The 23,461-nt window shown below is 39.3% G+C and overlaps 1 protein-coding gene across 6 annotated transcripts in view; it reads right to left on the reverse strand.

Moving 5' to 3' along the window:
* RBMS1 (RNA binding motif single stranded interacting protein 1) overlaps positions 1-23,461 on the reverse strand; it is a 345,593-nt gene that overhangs the window by 35,270 nt on the left and 286,862 nt on the right. For all 6 annotated transcript variants that reach the window (XM_090143847.1, XM_090143846.1, XM_031599563.2 and 3 more), the window contains one exon: positions 602-660. In XM_090143847.1, coding sequence (XP_089999973.1) covers positions 602-660 — 59 coding nt within the window. The remainder of the gene's footprint in view (positions 1-601; positions 661-23,461) is intronic.

The raw sequence follows: 23,461 nt of genomic DNA on the forward strand, positions 1-23,461 counted from the left end.
TGAATGCTGCAGATCACTGAATGGACATACCCAACTTATCTAAAGGAGGTTTTGTATTTTTTCCAGCTGCAATTACTAAGGTGAAAATGAACCCCCTCTTTGCTCTCAACACACTGACTAGCATATAGCTAAACATAATTACACTACTAGAACGTGTAATCAACCACTGCTTTAAACTGTTCAAATTAGCGGAGCTGATTTCCACAATATATATATTTTTTCAATGCTTAGTACAATCGAATGGTCTGCTGCAAGCTTCCCTGGTTTGGCCAGAGGAGAAAAGCTGCTTTTAACTCCATTTTAGTGTTTCAAACAGAGGCCGATTGGCAGCCAGCAGTGTGCGTGTCCGCTTCACCCAGGGCTGGCTGCACCACTGACACAGGCAGGCTGCCAGCTCCGCTGGAAACAAATGTACTGAGCATGCTGACCATGGGCAACAATAAGCCTGCTTTATGAGCATCACTGGAGAAAGGAAATCAAAAACACTTAAAATACAGCATTGGTTTATTTTATAAAATCAATTAACTAGTCAATTATTAAATAGTCGATTTTATAAAATCAATTGATTAACCAGGTGAATGTAATATAAAAGCAAACATACCTTTGCACTTGTTCGTTGTCTTATCCAAAATAGCCTTCGTGGATACAATTTTCCCATACCTAGAAAGTATTATAAATTCTTATGTAAAGGAACATGTAAGGAAGAAAAAAAACCAACATTCTATTACAGCAGACATCCCATTCACATTGTTTTATTGTGTTTTACCTTCAGTAAGTTGCAACAGTATATAAACTGCATATTTCTTTAATGAAAACTCACATGTAGACAGAAGCAACGAAAATGATCAACTATTTCAAGTGTGATCACGCTCTCCTCTCATAGAATCACAGGTTGGAAGGGACTTTAAAAATCATCCAGTCCCAACTCCCTGCCATGGGCTGGTTGCCACCCACCAGACTGTGCTGCTCAGGGCCCCATCCAACCTGGCCTTGAGCACCTCCAGGGATGGGCAACTTCCCTGAGTTCCCAGTAGCACATGAGAATCATAAAACAAGCGAAAGAAAAAGTGCTTTAAACAAAACATACTATTCTGGTAAAATCCTGGTAGGCACAAGAAACCATATTTTAGGGATAAGCTCTCCCAGTCAGTATATGTAAATAAAGCAGACAAGAAATGGTCTTGTCAGAGCTAGTCTTGATAACAAGGTTCAAAAAAAAAAAAAAAAAAAAAAAAAAAAAATTTCTTTAATTACTGATTCAAACCCAAACCAATGAAACCTTTTTTCTGGGAAACAGACATGTACAAATCAGATTTCTAAAAGCTGATCAGCAGAGCTGATAAAGAATTCTCTGTATGTTTAAAATGGAAAATTGAAATGTAAACAATTTTAACTAAAAGCAAAACATCCATCAGGAAAGTTTCAATTTTCTTTTTGTAAAGAAAAAGACATTCATTGCCTGTTTGCATCTTTTCAATAGCTTGGCAGCCCAGGCAGCAATCTGCTATGCAGCCCAAAGGTGAGCATCCAGAAAACTAAGACAAAATTAAGTAACCAGACAGACAGAAATCTCAGCTATAGGAATGACTGCTGTTTCTGAAGCACCCTGCAAAGTTTGCCACTAGTAGCTCTTCTGACTCTGACTTTGAGTCGAACTTGTTGCACTTGGTGAAAACTTGCAACTTGCATTGGAAATCAAATCCTCATTTTTTTATTAAAAAGTATAAAATAAAAAAGCAGCTCAGAAACGCTCATTACAGAGCAAAGCAGCATCTGAATCAGAAACTGAGCAGAGGTTCCCAAGTTCCTTACCACAAGCTCCTCTGTTTGTTTTGAACTATATTTGACATAATCTGGTTAGTATCTAAGAGAGGAATGATGAAACATGACTTTATTTTCACACGAGAAAACACAAAGTAACATTACATCAGTAGGTATACCTGAGCACTGTGTGCCAAGAGGTTCTCTGTCACTGTACAAGAACCAAAAACAAGCTAAAAAGTGTTAGAAATGTTATCAGCAGAAGAAAGTGGAATTTGGGGAAGAATGAAGTTTTGCCAGCTCACTTGCTAAATATAAATCCATCAGAGTAGCAGTTACTGAGTAGCGTTTCCAAAAGACATTATTTCAAAAGATGACTGATGGAATTTCTGCAGAAGCTGTATTAGCCTTAAAAGTTCTTCAAAATATGCAAGAAGTCCAATAAATAGAATTATGTTTAGATACATAAGAGTGTTCAAACAGCTGCTTACTTGTAAAGTTACAGTTATATAAGGGTGAAGCCTATCTACAAAGTGCTTTCCTCCTAAAGAACAATTAAGTATATTCTTCAGTCTTCATGACCGGTTTCAGGCCAACGAGTTACTGTATGACTTCTGTTGGCTGCATGGAGTAAATCTGTAGCACTGTCCACTAGACATTAGTGTCTTTATTGTATTTGGAACTGTGAACATCTATACTGACAGAACTACCCATCTATAGCCTAAAAATGTACAAGAGTCTATGAAAAACTGTATATGCTTAAATATATCATGCTAGAAGTTGTAGTAAAGCAACAGAAATGTTGCCTAATAACTGTAGCACATATTTCCTTATTAGTAGTCATTCCATATGAGAGGTTTATATGCCGTCAGTTCAAATTTCTGAACTTTTCCTGTGAGCAGAGATTAAATGTATGCACTGTAAACACAAGAGAGGCAAACTGTTCAGGAAGAGTGATCTTCAAGATCTGTGGAATTCTTCTGCCTCAGCACTAGATCCGATGCCAGCATTCTCCATATCCTACCAGCTTTCCCACTGTCTTGATGTGAAAGGTTACAAAACCTTTGAGGAAAACACACATGCAAACAACAAATAAAATGAAGGGTGATCTCATCTCTGTTAATGTTCCAGGTCTTGAAAGCATAGAAAGTGGTAGTGAAGAATACACTACTCAGTATCTATGTAAATAAAACAGCTATAGTCCTCAACCAATTTGGTGACTGAAAGGAATCAGGGACTGGCTTTGGACAGCACGGGCCCAGATACTGATGCCAACAGCACCTAAAAACATGTCTGTAGGTCTGTTCCTTAAACCCATCCCTGCCTTCCAATGTACAAGACCACTGGTGATCTAATTTGCTGTCCTAGATAATACAGCTCTCGCAGAGAACCAGCTGCCATGGAAGGCAGCCAAGAAACGTCAGCAATGTGAGTCTGGGAATGCACCAGAGAAACAGTGTAACAGTGGCACCCAACACCAGAGTTTTTCCTGTGATGTTCCCAGTAAATACTCCTTCCAGGTGATAGCTCTCCACTCCTCATGAAGCACAGAAATGCAGCTTGCTCCACCTGAGCCTGACCTGAGGAGAACATCCTTTCCTTGCTTCCAACATGTGGTCTGATAACAGGGGAAATTACTCTTTGCAGTTCCTCATAATTGCTTCCTTCAAATGATGACTATCATGAACATTTACTTCCTTCCTCTTAAATTTTGCAATCCTAATATTAGTGCTAATATAGGTTCCTGCATTCACATACTCATTTACTAGTGCAACTGCAATTCAGATCTATCAGAAATCAATCATCTATAGAACGCATTAAAATCATGCTCCAAACAAATACGTATTGCCTGCTTACAAAAAAGAATATAGCAAGCACGAAGTGTTATATTAAAAAGGTATCTATGATGTTAGAGGACTTGCCACTCCTCACAGAGCTTGAGCACATCTCCACTGGTGCTGCTGCCCTGCTACTCCAGAGCCCTCCTGCATGCTTGATGAGAGTTGCTGCTGAAGGCAGGGCAACAAAGCAACAGCAGCAACAAAGTTTTGGAGATAGAAAGATGTCTTCAGCTTTGCATCTCTTTCCTCATTTTCTTAGATACTGCACTTGTACTAGCATCAATTAATGTATTAAGGAAGATAGGTAAAACTCAGGCAAATAATTGCAGGATGAATTGATTATGAGACTAAAGGAGCTACGTTCAGTAACAAGCTGTATACTGATGTAGTAGCTATCTATTGTACAGAAGATCATGACAAATGTATATTTGGATATCAAGGACAGACTTGTCTGAAAGCCAAGTTAGGGAGATATGCAATATTGCTACTTCACAGGACAATGTCCACCTCTGCTTATTACAAACTTTGTGCAGAAATGAAAGGACAAGTCCACTAGCCCATATGCCCTAACATTTACTGCTAAACAATGTGAACCTCAAAATATAGCAACATACCTTTGACTTAGATACTTTTAAAGTGGAAAGCTTGAAGCAAAAAATCTATACGTACTTAAAAAAAATTGCATTGTTCAGTAACATGATCAAAGGCAGTACAAGTAACAAGATCAATTACATATAGCTAGGAACACTTTCTGGATACTTAAAACATCTCTGAAGTATAATTTTGGCAACCTCAGTGATGGAGGATGAAAGAAAAGGGTCTTTAAAAAACTGTACACCGATCAAACTGAACGAGTGTTTATTTTTCTCCCTTTGTACATTTGCTAGCACAATGAATGCACTTGTGACATGAGGGCGAAAAGGTGCCACGAGGAGCATGGCAAGAAATGGGAACAAAGCAGCTTGAAGGCTCTGCCACAAGTGCTACTTTGAGTGTTGAAAGAACTTATCTGTGTGTGCATTAGGGGAGGTACAGTAAGAACAGGCTTTGAAAAGCTAGACAGGAATTGTCTGGAATTGTTTAAATCTTTGTCTACTGCTTAACACACCTCATTCCATCAAGCTCACTATTTCCCTTTACAGTATTTTCCAACTGTGCAGGTTTTTCTATCGCCTGGCTGTGACTTGGACCCTAACACACTAAAAGAACCCCTGCTTTTCTGGAAAACCCTTGCCATTAAGAGCTGCTTAGCTCCTCCAAGCCGCGATGAAGACGGGCTGTGCCCTCTCTTTCTTTGTAGAAGCCCAGTCCTGGTGTAGAAAGAGCATTCCTAGAGGCACTGCTGTTCTCCCCTGTGTTACTATAGCACTGTCAGAAGGCCTCTGCAATGCAGAAACAATGCTGCAACACTTTTGTGTTTATTTTAAATTGTATTTTAGAACTTTGCATCTTACCAGTGCCCTTTGCAGAATGCTCTTTAAGAGTCAGAATCAGGTGGTAAAGCCAGGCACATATTTCATAACATATAAGTGGTTCTGAGTACATGAACTCACTATAAAGTAGAATTGTGAAAGCAATGAAGACCTGGCTCAGCACAAAGATTTTGGTGAGCAGCCAGTGTCCTCGCCAGGTGACCCAAAGACACGAGAGAGCAAGCAGGGCCACATGGGAAGGCAGACTGGTTAATGCTAAAATACATTGCAGCTGCTGCACGCATCTGCATCAAAATAAACCTTACTCTAGCAACTAAAACAAAACAAACAGGTAAAGCAAATGGAAGAAATACTTGTAAAGAAATTGCTGTATACTAATTGTAATACAAAAAGATGCATACACTCAAAATGTAATACATTTTTTCTTGAAATGAATATTATCCTTCTGTATGACCCCAAATACATACAAGTAACAAATACCGATTTCTCCAAATCAGTCAACTTTAAGCAAGCATCCTCACCTTCCCAACTCACAGTATCCTATTTTTAATAGTAAAAACTTTAAGAAAACAATTCACATATAACTAAGGACCTTTGTAGCCAAGTCTGTATCACCTTCTGTACCATGACTTGTAGTATATGTGGAAGACCAACCAGCTCATTTTCACTGAGATCTAGAGAAAAGAAACCTGAGCAGTCTATGGGAAGCCTCACCTATGCTGCAGTTCTCAGCCTTTCTGCTCCAGGTAGTATCAAGAAAACAAATTCCCCATAACTGACAAAAGAGTCATGGAGTTGCCAGCAAGAGCTAACTTGGTGCAGCTGGCTCCCATTCCTCACTGCTCTTCCAATGTTCAGGGCATTTCCAAGCCAACATAACAGCCATGGGAACATAATCAGCCCCAGCAATCTTTCCTCCTGGATCCAAAAAACATTCTCAGAGCAGTCTGAGAGTACAAAAGGTTATATCTGGTCCCATACCTCTGTCTCTGTTGGAAAAGTAGTGTACCAAAACTCATGCTCTTCCTTCTCTTTAGGCTTAGAAGACAAGCACTTTTGGTTAGTTGTTTCTTTTTTCTTTGTTTTCCATACAATATCTTTTATTTTCCCATAAAGGGAATTCCAGAAAAGCAATGTGTAAACAATAGTCTTTGTGACAGTCTACTACAATCCTGTTATTTAATTATGAGTAAATGTTCTGTTATTAAAAGTTGATAAAGAAACTTATTCCATTCAGAAAAATATGGAGTTTGTAGAACAGAACAACAGGCTGCACAAACTATAGCCATATGGTTTTCATTTTTAAATTCTTCACCACATTTAATGCCCTAGTGTAGAAGGAGAGATCAGAGGAACGTTTTGTTCATGTTTTGTTTTCTGCCGTTAGAAGACACATTGCTCTTTGACAAACTCTTTGGAACCACTTGCTATATTCCCAGACCTAAACATTTGCTCAGCAGATTACAATGAGTACCTACTTCTGAAAGTTGGATCAGTCATTTTTAGTGTGTAATTTAACATTACAAAAAAACCTACGTTTACACTTTTCTTATTTTCATTTGCACAGTTAATAGGTATGAATGATGTAGCTTAGTACAAGTTATCCTTCAAAATTATTCTAGATTTGCCTGATTTGTCTCATTCATAAAGAACTCATATAGCAGCTTCAAATACTGAAGCACTGGGTTAATCAACTCAGCTATATGTGCCCTGGTTCAGGCATCAGAACATAAATCTCATTATGCACAAAACAGGACATCCTAAACTAAACTAAAGCTAAAGCTTTGCTTTGGTGACATTTCTATTGAATGGTCATATTGTTTTGACAGTGATAGCTCCTTTCTTTCTTATTACTTATCCCTTTGATTCTCCTGTACTTCAGAGAGAAAGCTGGCATGTTCAAAATATCCAAGTATCTCTAACTGTTGTTTTGGTTGTTTTACTCAGGAAATAAATAACAGCTAACCAAGCAGATTAGAGCTTATTATGATGGAAACCAACTACTGTTCTGTTCCACTTTGAAAATTTCTAAAACAACAGTTTGTCTACTCATGAAAAATACATATATACATATATATATATATGTATATATATATATACACATATTATATACATATTTAAAACAAGTTAGGATCTATTTACTGAAAACAAAACAAAAAACACAAACAAATATTTGGCTTTTCAATAATCTTATATGCATCTGTAAATTCTTTGCAAGGTCAAGAAAGCTTGAAGCATACACCACCATCATTACTGATGCAGTTACCAACATCAGCACAGTCTAAACCAGTATTAGTTGGGTACAAACAATCTTTTCTTCAGGCTCAGTACATTACAATTCCAGATTTCACTATGTAAATAAAAGTGGCAAAAGCAGATGCAAAATCAGATATGCTATCAATCCTTGCAGTTATCCATTCTTAGAAAAGCAGATGCTTAGCATAAAGGACACACACAACTCTTATCAGAATGGTATGAACAGATGGCTTCTTAGTTTCTTGGGCAATATTCATGGTAATAGATAAAAAGTAGTATTTTATGAATAGGTTATATAGTGCTCTGGCTCTACACAAGTGTATCTATTTCTTATATTGAAAAGGAACCATGATTTCAAAACTGTAGTGAATAGAAAAGTAAGACACACAGGAAGAAGGTTTCTGAGATTATTTTTCAGCTATCCATTTTGTTTTTCTTAAGAGTAGTTATTTCCTGGTTTAGCAGAGTATGATCTGTGAGGATAGGAAATAAACGCTTTTAGAATCAGGAAATGTTTGCTTCCTCTTGTTCTATACAGATGTGAATAATCTCCATCCATTGCATAGAAACTGAATGAAAGTCAAGGAAAAGAAGGGTGCTGTTAGCATCCTACAGCTATTCTCATTGTATTTTGCAAAGGTTTTTCAATTAGCATGCTCTTTTTTGCAAAACTTCTGATGATCTTGAAAGTATGAACCACTGTACAATGCATACGATGCACTTTTGCATTACAATGCACAACGGAGGAAAATTGCTTTTTTAGTGCCTCCACATATTTTAAACATTTAAGACTTATTACAGTTGACACTAAAGCAGCATTCCCAGTGTTTGTGGCAAAACAACAGATTTCCAACAACTCCCTGAAGAGATTTTTTTCTCCATCAATCTTAAATAATAAAAAAAGAAGAAGAAAATCTAGCACCAGGTTTACTTGGTTTTTTTTCTTCATTACGTTAAGGATTTTGCAATATATAGCAATGGATTTGATGGCTTTGCTCAGCAAGTTGAACATATGAGTCAACAGTGCACCCAGGCAGGCAAGAAGGCCAAGAGCACCATGGGGTGCATCAAGCATGGCACTGCCACCAGCCAAGGGAAGGGGTGTCTCTCTCTATATTGTACTGGTGTGGCCACAGATCACCTGTGCGCTGTTTGGGCACCACAGCACAGAATGGACATAAAACTATTGGAGAGTGGCATTGAGCTCTGCTCTCTGTGACAGCAACAGCACCTGAGGGAACAGCATGGAGCTGTGTCAGAGGAGAGGCAGCTGGGGATTAGGGAGAAGCTTCATGCCCCATAGAGCAGTGGGCATAGAGCAGCTCCCCAGGGCAGTGGTGGAGCTGCTGGGAGTTCAAGAAGCATTTGAACAGCACTCTCAGCCATACGGCCTAACTTTTGGGTGGTCCTGTGTGGAGCCAGGAGTTGGACTCAGTGATACTTACAGATGCCTTCCAACTCAAGTTATTCCATGATTCTATGTAAGACAGTTATTCTTTTGTTCTGTGATGTCAAGATCACATTAAAGAACATCCATGAAACCTCCCTCTCAAATAGCTTTTAGAGTTATAATCCCTTGCAACTCCATCAGGTATTCCTCTGCATCAGGTCTTGAAAAAAATTCAACTGATGGCACCGTGTGAAAAGGATATAAGAACAGGAGAATGGAAATAACGAGAGACCAAAAATCCTGAGTATAAAATCTTTACAGCAGCATGGTGGGTGGTGAAGGGTTTTTTGTTGTTGTTGTTAATTTCAATATTAAAAATAAATGTAATTTCAAATGAAATGTAAATTAATAAAATGCAAATTTCAAAAACTAAAAACAAGCATGGCAAATTCTGAAGGATTTACAAGCATCTGTTGCCTTAGTCATTTCACTAAAGATGCGAATACGGATATTTAGCAAAACTGTGATTAATAATCACCCACACTTTGGGGTGAGATTTATCAAGCCCTATCTTTATCGACCTATCTTTGCTCAGCTGCAACATGATTTTGACTACTAAATATGTGGTATTTTCACTGAAGTTAGCGACACCCTAACATCCCTCTCTTCACAGCATTATGCCATTATTAGCCAGCATTTAGAAGAGGTCACTCATGCTAATGCCTTTTGAAAATTACACTCTTCAATTTTCATATAATCATAAAGTGAACCAAATACTAGATACTTGTGATGTTCAACACAAGGATAGCAGCAAGCTGTTCAACTTAATTTAGTCACTTCATCTTTAATTTGCATTTAATATTTCATAGGCTAGTGAGATCACAATGCTCAACTCAATGGCAGGGAGAAACTGCATGAATCTTACGAAAGCCAGGATACCAAGAGGCTGGTCCCAAATTTGCTGATTTATACATATCTGTTCGAACTGTAATCAAAAAGTGTTTTACTAGCAACACTAAAAGGAGGAAGAGGTTACATGCTGCGAAGAAAAATGAAATTTCAAGCAAGGAACTTAGACAACTGATCCCACTCGGTGTTTCTTACAGATGCTGTCCCTGCAGTAACCCAGCCTGACTTCTGACAAGCTGATGTGATTTAGTGTAATCTCTGAGCCATCTGCTAGGCTGTCTATCAGCTCAGTAGCCTTGTTACTCCACAGTTTATAGGTTAAGCAGGATAAATAACCTATCAGAAACACAAACGAATTTGCCTCTTTGACACACTTTGAAGTGCAAATATTACCTAAGTAACCATAGCTTTCTTTCTCCTGAACTGAAGAGGAAAAAAAAAAAAAAATCACAGCAATGCATTAATCGAAGCACCTGTTCTTTAAGAAGAGGAAATTATGTTTATCATAATCTTTGCAGTTTGTGAAATTTAGCAGTAAATACTTTCTACCTTATTTTTGCCTCCCCACTTAGGAGTTTTTCCATTTACCTACGGTAGGACTGTCGTGAGAAATGTTTTGAAATGCGTGTACTTCACAGACTCACGTTCAGCTTTCAAACATTTTTCTGCATAGATGGATGACACTAAAAACATTACTTCCTGCCAGCACGCTACTGAGCTTAAAGATCAAATTAGTGTAAGACAACTACAGCCATTTGTTTTTGTAAAAATAAAATATGGGGCATTGTTCCTCAAAGAACATATTTTACAGTTGGATAGAACATGAAATGATGTGTGTAAATTATTATTAGATCGAATAGCTAAGAAACTAAACTAATGCTACCACACTACTTCTACCACAGTATGTTGTGACGGATACAAAGCACTCTTACAGTGAAACTACAATAGAATGCTTCAGCATAAAAAACCAAGCAGGATTTTTAATACAAAAATGATTTGTTCAGTTGTTCATCAGACTATCACAAACAAGTCCCAAAATTATCATAGACTAATTAACCCATGAAGACATTCGCGCAATAGAATGATTGGTAGACAGTACATCAGCAGAAAAAAAAACAAGATGTCTGCTTCTTGCATCCTGCTTTGCAAAGCAGCCTGCACTTCCCAGTCTGCACCATTCAGTCACCAGTTCAACAAAGCAAACTTTGGAGAATCCTCATAACTAAATACATAAATAAAGACTTTGGAATTCTCAGTTAACACACTTTTCAGCACTACACAGTCATTCTTAGTGAAATAAAACACAGAATAATTGAAATTTTCTAGGGCAGTTTGCAGCACTTTGCCTATAAATCAGTTGACAAAGGAAGGGGTCACAGCTTCTTACAGCTACAAGATAGAACAAAGCTGTGCCATTTTAAGAAAGCAAATATTGGTGTCCTATCTTAACACTACAGAACAGACACAAGTATGTCTGCATAAACAGCAAAATAAAGAAAAAAAAAACACATTTTAAACAGACCCCCATCAAAAGCTGAAAAAAAAATATTATTTGAAAATAAATTACTATGGCTCATGTGGCTCACAGAAAGAATATAAAAAACATTAGAAAGCATAAAGTTTCATACAGCCATGAGAGCATGAAAGATTTCAGGGGTTTTTGAAAATCATAATTCATTTGCAAGCAAAATAATAAAGTTCTGAACAGGTTTAAATTACAAGTCCAGAATATTATTTCTGCAGTCTGGCAATTCCTTTTATCCACCCTCCCCTCTCCCTTTTTTTCCCCCATTAATGAAAAACGATCGCTAATCAAGACAATGATTTGGGAAGATGAGAAATTAAACTACAGATAAATGCTAATGCGTATTTATGAGCCAAGCTCATGGCAGCTCTGCAGGCTTGCATGTATTGATTTACCACTGCTAGCTGCTTTAATCTGAAAGTCAGGCTGTATTTCTACACCCAGGCATAAATCTTGGCAAATTCCAGCCTCACCAATTTTGCAGAGCTACACTAACAGCTTGAAAGAATAAAACTAAGAAGACGTAAGAGAGCAGTTCTTGTTATTCATAATTTATAACTCCTTTCTCTCGCCTGTGCTAAGCAGTACAGATCAGGTTTGGAGCATAAATTAGTCTATAGAGTGTACACCTGAAGACTTTTTTTTTCCCCCTGTTTTAATTCCTCTTCCCCCTCCACCTAAGCAAGCCAAACTCACTCATTCTCAGCATATAATGCATGGTCCTTTATTTTGTTGGTTTGTTTTTGTGTGGGTTTTTTTCTAAGTATATTACTTTTTCACGTGGAAGGGAATGACAAAGGGAAAATATAATTTATCATCACTTACCAATACTTTTTTCCCTTTAGTCAGAACAGTATCAATCAAAAGGTGTTATTCTGGCTACAATCCAATGCAGTATTAGACTACCTGCTATCTAGATAGACAGACAGACAGGCATCTATTAGTGCTACAAGCCTGTATATCTGCAGAAGATTACTCTTTAGTTTATTCTTGCCTATTAGTATCACATCTAGGAAAGGTCACTAAACAAATCTAATACCTTCCATGTAAATAAGCAATGCCCCAAAGAATATGTAGGCCAAGACTTTAAAGCCATGAAACTGGGGGCTGCAAAAGCACAAGGGCACATTCAGCTACATTTCATTTCCTATGCACTGACTAACTCATGAGCTCCAAACAACAAAAAACTTCCTCATGTATTATACAAATATATACACATATAAGTGCATACTATATATATGTACACCCACAATGCTTGTTGTTGCATATATATTGTAGGGAAGATGCTTGGTCACTGGAATAATACCCAGTTATTAGTATTTTCTTTTTTTTTTTTTTTTAATACATTCTGTTTTTACAATACTATGATGACATAAAAACAACAGCACAAACCAAACTGCTGGAGTAAAATACCTTCTAGACAAAGATATCTATTTGTTTATGACTGAATCTTGCACTGATTTATCACCCAATCTTGGGAAGTGCTGGTGGCCCCTCTCCTTTCTAAGGGCAGAAGAGGGAAAAAAAAACAAAACACTTCAATATGTTCAAGTAACTTCTAGGCCCACTGAACTGCATTTGAACAGTGCTTCTTTTATGAAATACTCATAATAACATCCTGCTTTCAACAGCTATTCAATACTGGAATTAACACCTCATTATGAAGCAACTGTAAAATTAATATTAGAATCTAATCTCCTTTAATTTCTGGTAACTTTATGTCAATCATGCTAAAATGGCACTAAATGGACAAATTATTCAAAATCTCTACTAGACCTTTCCAGAGGCCTTGCCCCCTTAATAGCACAGCATGTAGGTTTGATCCCTATTTGAATATGTTTCTCTACTCTCCATCCCAACTGTGCTGAATAGCAAATATCTCCATTTCAATGGGGAAAATGGCTGGACTAAAGTAGCTTCCTCTGGGGGTCAAAATGCTTCAGAAAGGCATTTAAGTGGCTGCACATTATTGAGCGGAAACATCAGCTCACATATTATTGATTATAGCTGCATGGCTCTGTTGAAAAGATGTCTGCAGTAGTATTAAGTGCTGAGATAGAGACACAAGAGTGTTATGCGTTAAGAAAATTCTAACAGCCTGTTGCCAAATTTGAAATACACGAGCAATCACAAGCAGTAACACAAAATCTAACGTGCAACCTTTGCAGCTGATGCATCAGGTCACATTCAATGACACTTCCTCAGTTTCACACTGCTTCAGATAGACAGTCTTTGGAATGTTGATTGAAGCAAGCAGGAGGCAGAGCTTGATTTCTGCAGTTTTGCAAAGAAAATGTAATAGATACTTATCTGGAAATTTGCTTTTGGTAGCTTAAAAATACCATTTTCTTTAACAACACCATTAACCTGTTCTGATCCCATCACTATAATAGCTAGCCAAGTACAACCGAAGTCTTCTAGAACAACCACACATTCAGCCCACTCTTACTTGCAAGCTGCAGGCAGACATACAGACACAGTGTGCTCTGCATTACCAGATCGTCATGTAGAATATGCCTGAGCTGGCTGAAACAAATGTGATCCCCCTGACTCTTGTCTCTAGTGATTTTTATTTTTTTTTTCTCCATTTAATGACTATCAGACACCACCATGGAAGGGTAAATCAAATGTCCCACTTCAGCCGGTATGCACTGGGGAGTTCTTGCACTGATGGGCTGGGTTTCACAGTGAGGAAGACAGACAAGGGAGGTTAATGCTTTCTGGGTAGGAAGAACTCAGCCCACGGGTAGCTCTGCATGGAGGACTACGCACTGGGACCAACTGGACTTAGAGAAAAGTGTTATCGTGCAGTTAGCTGTACCAACTGCAAGCTTGGATAGCAGAATAAGACACAGATTCAGTATTGCTTAAGAGGAACAGGCAGGGCAATTTGACAAACCCAGAACACCAAAAAACATATTCTGATACAGAGCCAGGAAAAATCACCCAGCCAGTGCACTAGCACAAGCTAATGGACAAGCCCAAAGTCAGCGTAACTCTGTATGATGCACATCATGACAATTTTCTAACACAGGACATCAAGGTAGTTCATATGGCATGGTCACAGTGCTTCTGGACTTGGCCAACCCATACAGATCCTTAGAGTGCTATGCAAACATATAACCTCTACTTGAAGATGGATCTCAGTGTTTATACCAACAGATTCTAAAATAGCTCATTCACTAATTTCTTAATCAAATTATCTAAACAAGATGTTTAAATAAATCCAAATAGAAATCTTAAATTACTTTTGATGAAAATCACTCAAAAGCAGGAAAATGTAGCAGATAGATCTCTTTCCCAGAAAGAACTGAGAACGCTAAGAGGCAATGGCTATAGCCAGCAGCACAAATCCGCCCATTAGTAAAGAGTTAAAGAGTATCTAGGTCAATTTACAGCCTTTCCTGCACACCCTGGGCTGGCTGCGTATCGGAAATGCTGTGTGGGAAGGCCAGGGAGATGAACTCACAGACCCTGAGTGACTCAGCCAAGAGAAATTTAATGATACTTTGTTTCTCTTCAATTATCTTTGGGATTAAAAGAATCCACACCCTCAAGATGAAACCAAATCAGCGCGAAGGGAAGAAACAACAGATTCACACATCTTTGAGTCAACAGGGAGGTTTTTTGGAAGCAAATTAATTATTACTAGGAAAGGACCGAGACCCTGCCTGTAATATGCTACACGGTGTACATGGCACTGTATGTCAGGAACTGCCTGACAAAAAAGCAGGGAAGCCAAATGCTGACCTCGGAGATGGGAAAGCAACTTGAGAGAAACAACCTCATGTTTCCTCATCCCTGCAGAAGCTCAAGAGTTTTCCAATGTCTCTGGCACAAGCATGGGCAGAAGACAACCACAAGATCTTGAGGAAGGCAGAAGAACCAAACACAAATCCAGCTAAATCCCTGAGGAACAGTTAACATTCCAGCAAATTCTGTCACACTGAACAAAATGGAAGTCTGGAAAGAACACAAGTGAACAGAAAAAACATTGCCCTCAGAAGTATCCCTTCTGGATTACAAGGCAAAATTACAACAATTCACTCTTTCCACTGCACTTGAAGATGCTTTCCTCCCCCTCCCTTCACTTAGGGAAGGACAAAGCAGGCATGCCAACTACCGTGAAAGGGAGAAAAACGCTACAGTGCCCTCAGGGCACTGGGATGTCTTCTGTCACAGGGACTCATTAATTTTCATCCAGAGAAACAGAAACTAATTTCTCCAAGAAAAAAAAAAAAAAAAAAAAAAGAAAGAAAGAAAGGAAGAAAGAAAGAAAGAAAGAAAAAAGAAAGAAAAAAAAAAAAGAAAACCACCTAAGTTTTCTGTGGTGAGATCTCATATATAAACAGCAGTGGAGTGGTGGAGTGGATCCCTTTTTTAGAAGTGCTTTTCCAATATTTTTTCGAAGTCAGGTCAGCTTTAAAAAAATAAGCATCTTGGTTCACTACAATATATTTTGATATATTCTGTTTTACTTCTAATAAAATTACCTCATGGGATTAAAAAAAATAAAGAAATTAACATTACTTTCAAAATTATACTGGTCAGCAACCAGTTACCCTTTAAAGTAGCATCCTGCTTAGGTTCCACCTGCAACCATGGATTCCAAATAGATTAAGGGGGGTTGGACCTGAATGAGTTCACATGGAGGACTCTGACTTGGAAATGCAGGCACTACCACTTAATCGTTAAATTTTAAGTAGCATCTTCAATACAAAAGACCAAAAATCCATCAAAATGAAGCAGCAGTCCCATGTTCCATACTGATTTAGATCAATGGAGTTTGCTTCACATCTTTGCTTCAATACAAAATTCAGTGACTAAACGGAAACTTAAGAGGAAAAAACAGAATTTTTCCATTCTATTAAAAAAAAGAATCAGACTCAAAAAACTTCCTTACTCCAGCTATCTACCCAACAGTATCTTAACTGTTTATTTGGGCTTGCAATCTACCAAAACCTACAAACTTTTTGCATCTTATGAATTCTACCCAATTCAATTGTCCAGAACAGTGAGCTTGTGTTCCTTAGGCCATTATGGCAATCTCAGCTCAAGAGGTAGACGAGAAAGAGTTGATCAGTGACAAATAGAGCTGACCCGTCTCCTGAGGCAGCCAGTTTTCCAAAATATTTCATAATATTTGTAAAACCATATAATTCAGAGCAAGTCTCCTACACTTCAAAGAGAACTAAGAAATATTTAACTGCATAAGCAATTAATGAAACGAGTGGAAAAGCCTTTATAATTTCTCATGAAACAAAGTAACGTGCAATTCACTTGGGAAGAAACAGAAGGGGACAGATGACTGTGTATTTTTATAATGTCATAGCTCTGAATATTTGGAAGACGTTCAAAAAGAATTGATCCTCATTTGCATAGTAAAGAGTAAGTTCCTGCTGGGTCTGTGGTATGACGATAAATAGCTTTCAATGGCAGTCATGGCTAATGACCTCTCTCATACTACATACCTCTGTACTGCAGCAGGAGAGCCCTGTAAGCTGTGACTGTCACCTGGAAAAAGGAACAGGGATGAATACTGTCCCTCTCAGTATTTGAGATCTTCAAAATACAGCAAATAAACCTTTGGCAACAAGTAAAAAAGCCTTAATAATAAAGTTCAAACAAAGCCTACTACCGTTCTGCAACACAGCAAAACCAAGCATCAAGCATGGAGTGTTGAGTATGAAATATCTGAGAAACAAAACACAGGTAATTTACAAACACTCCTTTTCAGATCTACAAACAGCAACATGGAGAAGGAAACACACAATGCCCTATCAGTTCCTCAGGATACCCCACCAGGCTGATGCCCACACGCCTGGCAGGGAAAGTCTCTTCTCTCCACCAAGCAGCCCTTCCATTGCACAGCTATGTTATTCAGGGGAGGTTCCTGCTCTGGGGTACTGCAAAGCTAGAGATCAAAAGAAGATTGGGAAAAAAAGAACAAGCCAGGGAGCACAGAATTTATCTGGCACACTGCAATTGCGTAGCTGAAAAGCTCAGCTTTCTGCTGTCAAACAAATACTAAGTCCAAGCTATGGAGTGCTAAGTGGTTTTAAATCCTAATGCTGGCAGTGGGAGCTGCGGGAGCTGGGTTCCTGCAGGTGCCTGGTGCTTTCTAGGATTTTGTCTTTGTGAGTACACTACAGATAAACAGAAATTAAGCTCACCATTGTCTTGGAGGCATATGTGAGCTTTCTGTTGTCTGTGAGGTTCATTAACACAAAATGAGAGAAGCAAGAAACACCAATTCTTTGGCAATTTCATATACAAGCTAAATAAATAAACAAATAATAAATAAATAGAACTGTGTACTGAAGTGCAACATTCTGCTGGTTTCCAGACTCCAAAAGCTTTTAAGTTCCCATATCAGCATCACCCTCAAAGCCAGAAGTGGCTTGGCTCTTCTAAGGTTTAGGTGATTTAATTTCTGACATCTAGAATTCGCAAATATAATATTTCAAGATTTCTATAGTACTCATTTCTTTGTATGAAGTAAGGCTTTATATCTTCTGTGACCAGAACACTTATTTCACTACTGCATTCACTCAGGCACTACAGAAAAAAAAACCCCTTATTAACGCTCCAGAATAACTTCCATGTTCTGATGGACTTTCCAAAGCTTGTTAGTGACTGCATCTGAAGCAAAAAGTCACCCTGGGATTTGAAATACTGATCATGTATAAGGTATAAGTGAACCACCTTCTCCTCACCAGAAACAGCGACCCACTAGAATGTCTTTTAAAGACAGTGTGTGCAACTGCATAGCTGCGCAGAGCACAGAGAAAAACAAACACAGAATTTTGCACTATTTTTTTCTATGACAATAGTGGAAATTATTAATCAATATTTAAATTACTCAAGTAATGTAATTATTATGTTAAAAACCAAATCATTAACTGAAATAAGACACAATTTTTTTTTTTTAATCTTGGGGGATTTCTCTTGGGGCAACAAAGCAACAGATTTCAAATTTCACCTCTTCTGGAAAAAAAAAAAAAAAAAAAAAAAGATTTAAAGTGAGCGAGAGAAGAAATGGAAATTGAAGGGTATTACAGCAGTATGAATTTGAGCACACTTCTCCTGAAATTGGTTCCGTTAATGATTAACTTGGCCCACATAGGTTATTTCAAGTGGAATATTTGTACTAGGAGCAGTGTCAAAACAGACCCGAAATCAAAGTCTTCTCTTTGTGTGTTCATGTTGGTGCTTCTTCCTCCATTTCCATGCATCATAACATTATCAACATCCAAATTAAAATTTGACTCTTTTCCCAGACTCTGCACATCTCTCTGCAAAGATTATGTACCTACCTGATGAAATGTTAATTCTTCTCCCAGCAGCCCTTTAAAAATTTTGTTTTCCAGTTTGAGATTTGGGGAAGGCACCAGTCAAACTGAACTGAGATGGCAGACATTTGTTGGATGTGAAAACAAGGACAGAATTTTGGAAGTTGTGGGAAAACAATTGAGGATCTGGGTCTGACATTTCGGCGTGTTTGTTCATCTTCATTGGTTTGTTTGTTTTCAGAGTAAACACTGATTTCCTCAGTTAAAAGTTTTGTTGGATGTAGCAGATCTGAACTGACTTGTTTACCTACATTCACTACTGATTTCATTCCGTAGGTAAAATACAGATGTTTATTATCTGCATGTCATGCAATCTGAGACTATTACTTTTTGAACCGTAAATGCAGCTTGGCACCAATGTGACAGGAAAAACAGCTGAAAGGTTACAAAAAAAAAAAAAAAAAAAAAAGGCTGGTCTTAAAATGTGTCAGCCTCAGCTGGCTCATTTTTTCCTTTCAAGGAGTTAACATTACATAATTCAGAGCTCAGCAGAATGAACCTTTCGCAAGCAGCCAGACTTCACAAGATTTCTAAGTTATATGAAACTGCATGAGATATGAGACATCAGGAACGAGAACTGGTTTGCAAATACAGATTGTGCTTTCAGCTCCCAATGCTATTCCAAGGGAAAGGAAAGCTTCACGTCAGCATGCTGGAGCAGAACAAACCCAGGCTCAAGGCTGAGAGACTCCCTCCTCAGTCATTACTGAGAGACGGTGTTTGCCATCCACCCGATGGGACTCACTAAAGAACATACTAGTGCTTGTTAACACTTCCAGTCGTCCACTGAAATTAAGCACCCCCCCTCAGAAACATTCTTGAATTACTTGTTATTCTGATAAACAACTGCGGTGCTATCACCTCCCATCTGAGACCGGCCCCAGCCACAGTGGGGGGGGGAACTGGGACGGGACCCTGATCAAAGGCATTCCAGCAGCTGCCACAGAGCTTTTTTTTTCCTGCGGCTCTGTGATAGTGAACAAGAATCGCATCTCTGTAGAACAAATACCTACAGACTTGCAAATGCTTACACATTTTACAGGCCCTACACTATCAAATCAGCTTTTTGTTTCCCAGCTAGAGATCTTCCACGATGGTAACTTCTGCAGATCTGTTTTCCTAGCGCTCCTTTTACAAGCAGCTGTGGCTGAAGCATTCCTTCCCCTCCTCTCGCCCCCACTTCCTAGAGGAAATTCCATGGGATCACCTCCTCTCCAGCCCCACGCTGCAACCAAGCTCTCAGCTCCAGGGGGAGACAGGCTTGTGCAATCGCTGGGTCCCTGCCTGTGTAGCTCGAGGGCGGCTCTGTGCACTCGGAGCCACTCCTTGCATTTAGGAGGTGCAAAGGGAAACTGCTGCTTGCTGCTAAGCTATTGCCACTGCATGCAATGTTGTGTTAGAAAAACTTTAATCTTTGCTTAAACTTCAAGTTTGGTCATAAAAAGTAAAGAGAAAATTAAAGGTATCACATTTCTTTGCAATTCAAGAGATCTCAAGAGATTTTCTGCATCCAGACGGTAGGACTTCAAAAGATAACTTGTTTTTTTTTTCCCTCAATCTCTTGCAAATTAGATTACTCACGATGATAATCTAGAATAAGGTATTATTGTTCTGGGAAAAAAAAAAAGAAAAAAAAAGCCCACCCTGGAACTCCTCAGAGAGGATTTCAGCATGGGTTTCATTTCATCATGAATACAAAGCTGGCTGATTTTTATTTCTGTCTCATTAAAGGGCAAATTCAGGGAAAGACAGAAAGACAGAGATGCTTCGCATCAAGCCAGCCTAGTTGCTTTGTAATACTATGACTGCTGAAGGCAATTACTGAAAAATGGCAGAAATCACAGTTCCCACCCACCATCACCTCCGCAGCCAGGCACAGCTCCCATGGCACAACGCACCAATGCCTCGCCCCTGGCTGTAGAAGTCAGGCTCTGACAGCACTGAGCTCTGCAGCCTCTACATCACAACCAGTGGGTGAAGGAGGCAAAACCAATTCTATTTCATCTCTGCAACAGGAAAAGGATACTTCCTTTTGACACCAACCTATTAAAAGCCCATCAGCTGAGCATCTGCACCCACGTGGCAGATGGCAGCGTTACAGAGCTGCTGCCCTGCTGAGGGCTGGGCAACAGACCTCTGCCATCCCCCACAATAGGATTGCTCCAAAGAGCAAATTAGATGAAAAATTACAATTCAAGGAATCCTGCTGCAGACTGCACATACTGAGCAAAGCCCAAATCACGTCACAGTCCTTGAAGAAGAAATAAAGCAAATGATGATGCTTTTAGCGCACAACTCAGAGCCAAACGTTTACAGATCATGTGCTGCTGAGTTGCTAAAGAATTCACCCCCTCCTACAACCAAAAGATGTTCTGTAAACTGGGTATTATTTATTCAGAGATGCTTGCAATACTACTACTTAAAACATTAAAGCATCCATAAGGCTGTAAATGAACTCATTTACAGGGGACTTGTTTTCACTCAAAAAAAAAGGAAAGGACAGGTACCTCCTCCAGTATAAGTGGTGCTAAAACTGATCTCTAAAGGAGCTGTATCAGGGACAGATGTATCACAATTATATGACATGAAATATTGTTTCATGTAACTATGAATGCAATAATTCACTGCATCTGACAGACAACTCATGAAAGAAAAATGCAAGGAAAAAGAAAAGGAATAAAGGACAAAGGAACTAAGAGAAAATACTTCAAAAAATTGAGAGCTTGGATTTGAAGTCAGCTTCCCCTGCCCTGCACCTCCTCTCTAAAGGAGTCATAATCATGTGCTACAGACCTCTCAGACTGTGAATGGAGCAGCAGCCATCTGCCAAGACCTCTCCCTTAAAGGAGTTAAGCACACAAGATGGTTGGATTGCTTCCTAAAGCCCAGACCTGTCTGATTTCTAATGAGATACACTGAGTAAAATTAGTAGATTTCTTGCTCTTAACTGACTGCAGTGATGACAGCTCCCAGCTACAGTAGATGTTGTGCTCCAGTTCACAACTTCTCAGCACTGAACATGTTTGAAGGAGATGGGAAATGGCAGCACAGGGAGAGGTCACAATTACATGAGAAGCATGGAATGTGAAAATGTTAATACACTAATGGCTGTCAAATGACTTGACAAAAAATATTTTATTAAGAAAAAGGAATTGAAGCAATTCTTAAATGCTCTTGCTCCCAAACAGGGAAACACTGGAGTATGCATATTAAAAAAAAAAAAGTTCCAATGCTGTGGAAACATTACTGGATAGCACATGTGACTCAAATGCTTCAAAAGAGCCATCAGCTTGCCATTTGTTTTATTTGTGCCTATGTTCATTATGTTGAATATTTAGGAAAGACTCCTTAAATGCTCTCTCAGCTAGATGCATGATTTCCCAAAGCACACAAAGCAAAGGCAGCCACCACAAGGATCTGGTTTTACATTCTGACTGCCTAGGCACAGACCAATGGTCTGTCGTGGTAATTGTATCACTAACTTTGTTAACTTAAAACAGCTGCTTTCCTTATTGTAATCCTATTAAACATCTACATTATAATCATCCAGCAATAATTTAAGGGAGAAGGCCTAAGTGAAACTGTCCAGAGCAAAAACTGATTTCAAAAATATATACAGAAAACAAACAGCTCAGTAGAAGCAACAGAGAACAAACAAATTGCCTGTAAGGGAGCAGCCCAGAGGCGGGGCCAGCTCAATGATTTACACTGAACTGAACAGGTGGAACCTGGACTGAAACTCAGAGCTTGAAATCTCACCCTGGGACTGGGGGTTGTGAGAAGGAGGAAGACATGCTGCATCATCTGATGTAACCACACGAATGGCACAAAAGGAGGTCTCTGAAGACATGAAGCACTACAGAGATGTCATGCTGCAGGCTAATAAGTAAATAATAAGCAAGAAAGTGGAAAGCCCCCACGGCTTGCAGCTTGGGCATAGAGGTCACACACAGCAAAGCACAGTGTTCAGAGTCTGGAAAGCACCTAGAAAACATGCCGGAGCCAGATACAGGTATCTGGGTAGGTCTCCTAAGACCCAGTCACTAAAGTCCCTAATCACATAAGCAGTCTCAATGACTTCAGTGAAGTAAACTAAATGAATTTTCTCTCTTTTTTTCTTTTTTCTTTTTTATACAGATCCAGATATTAAATAAGCTACAAGAAGTGACTGTCCCGTAGTCAATGAGTATGAAAATACAAGGAAAGCCTAAATAATGAATTTATAATTTAAAAAAAATTCAGACAGCAGCTGGCCAAGGTGCATCACGCAGGTACTGTCCACTGCCCCGCAGCAAGGGAGCACTGCTCCAGCAGCCCTGTGAAAGCAGTGGGGCATGGCAGGACACACTCAGCTCAGACTCTGTTGTTTGGGAAAAGAAACTGCACTGCAGAATTGGGTGGGGAGAGGGGAGCAGAGCAAGCAGCTGCCGAAACTGCTGTGCACCCACGGTCACTGCTCAGGTTGGGCAGCTTCCTGTAGGCTTTCCCCGCAGGCTGCTACTCCCATCTCTCCTTCCTCTGCTCTCATCCTATTTAGCCAATCTTTCCCATGCAGCCTCCCACAGAGGAGATGCATCTGTGGGCCGCTGAGCTGCTCGCTTTGCCTGTCCTCATGTTGCCAATGGTGAGCACCCACAGATGGGGTGACTCAGGCATTGTCCCCTCACAATCAGGGCTGTTGTGACATTCCTGCAGCAAACACAACACCTATCTTATTTTGCTCCTGGCATGACTGCTATGAAGAAATTTGTTTTCTCCATGCAGAACAGGAGCAGCAGGCTTGAGGCCGAATGCACTATTCAGAAACGTGGCAGCTTCATTGCCCACAAAGCTGTGCTCCCAGGTAAGCCTTCGCTGCAACATCAGAGCGTGCTCTCTGAGCCTTGGAAAAGAGGAGAAAGCTTCACCTTACAGCACCAAAAAGAACCACACAGGTGAAAGTGGCAAGCAGACCTGCAGGCAGGTCTCAGCAAAGTGCCGCTCTGCACTTTGTT

Source organism: Phasianus colchicus, chromosome 7, assembly GCF_987193195.1.
Source record: "Phasianus colchicus chromosome 7, bPhaCol1.hap1.1, whole genome shotgun sequence".
NCBI classification, from domain to species: Eukaryota; Metazoa; Chordata; class Aves; order Galliformes; family Phasianidae; genus Phasianus; species Phasianus colchicus.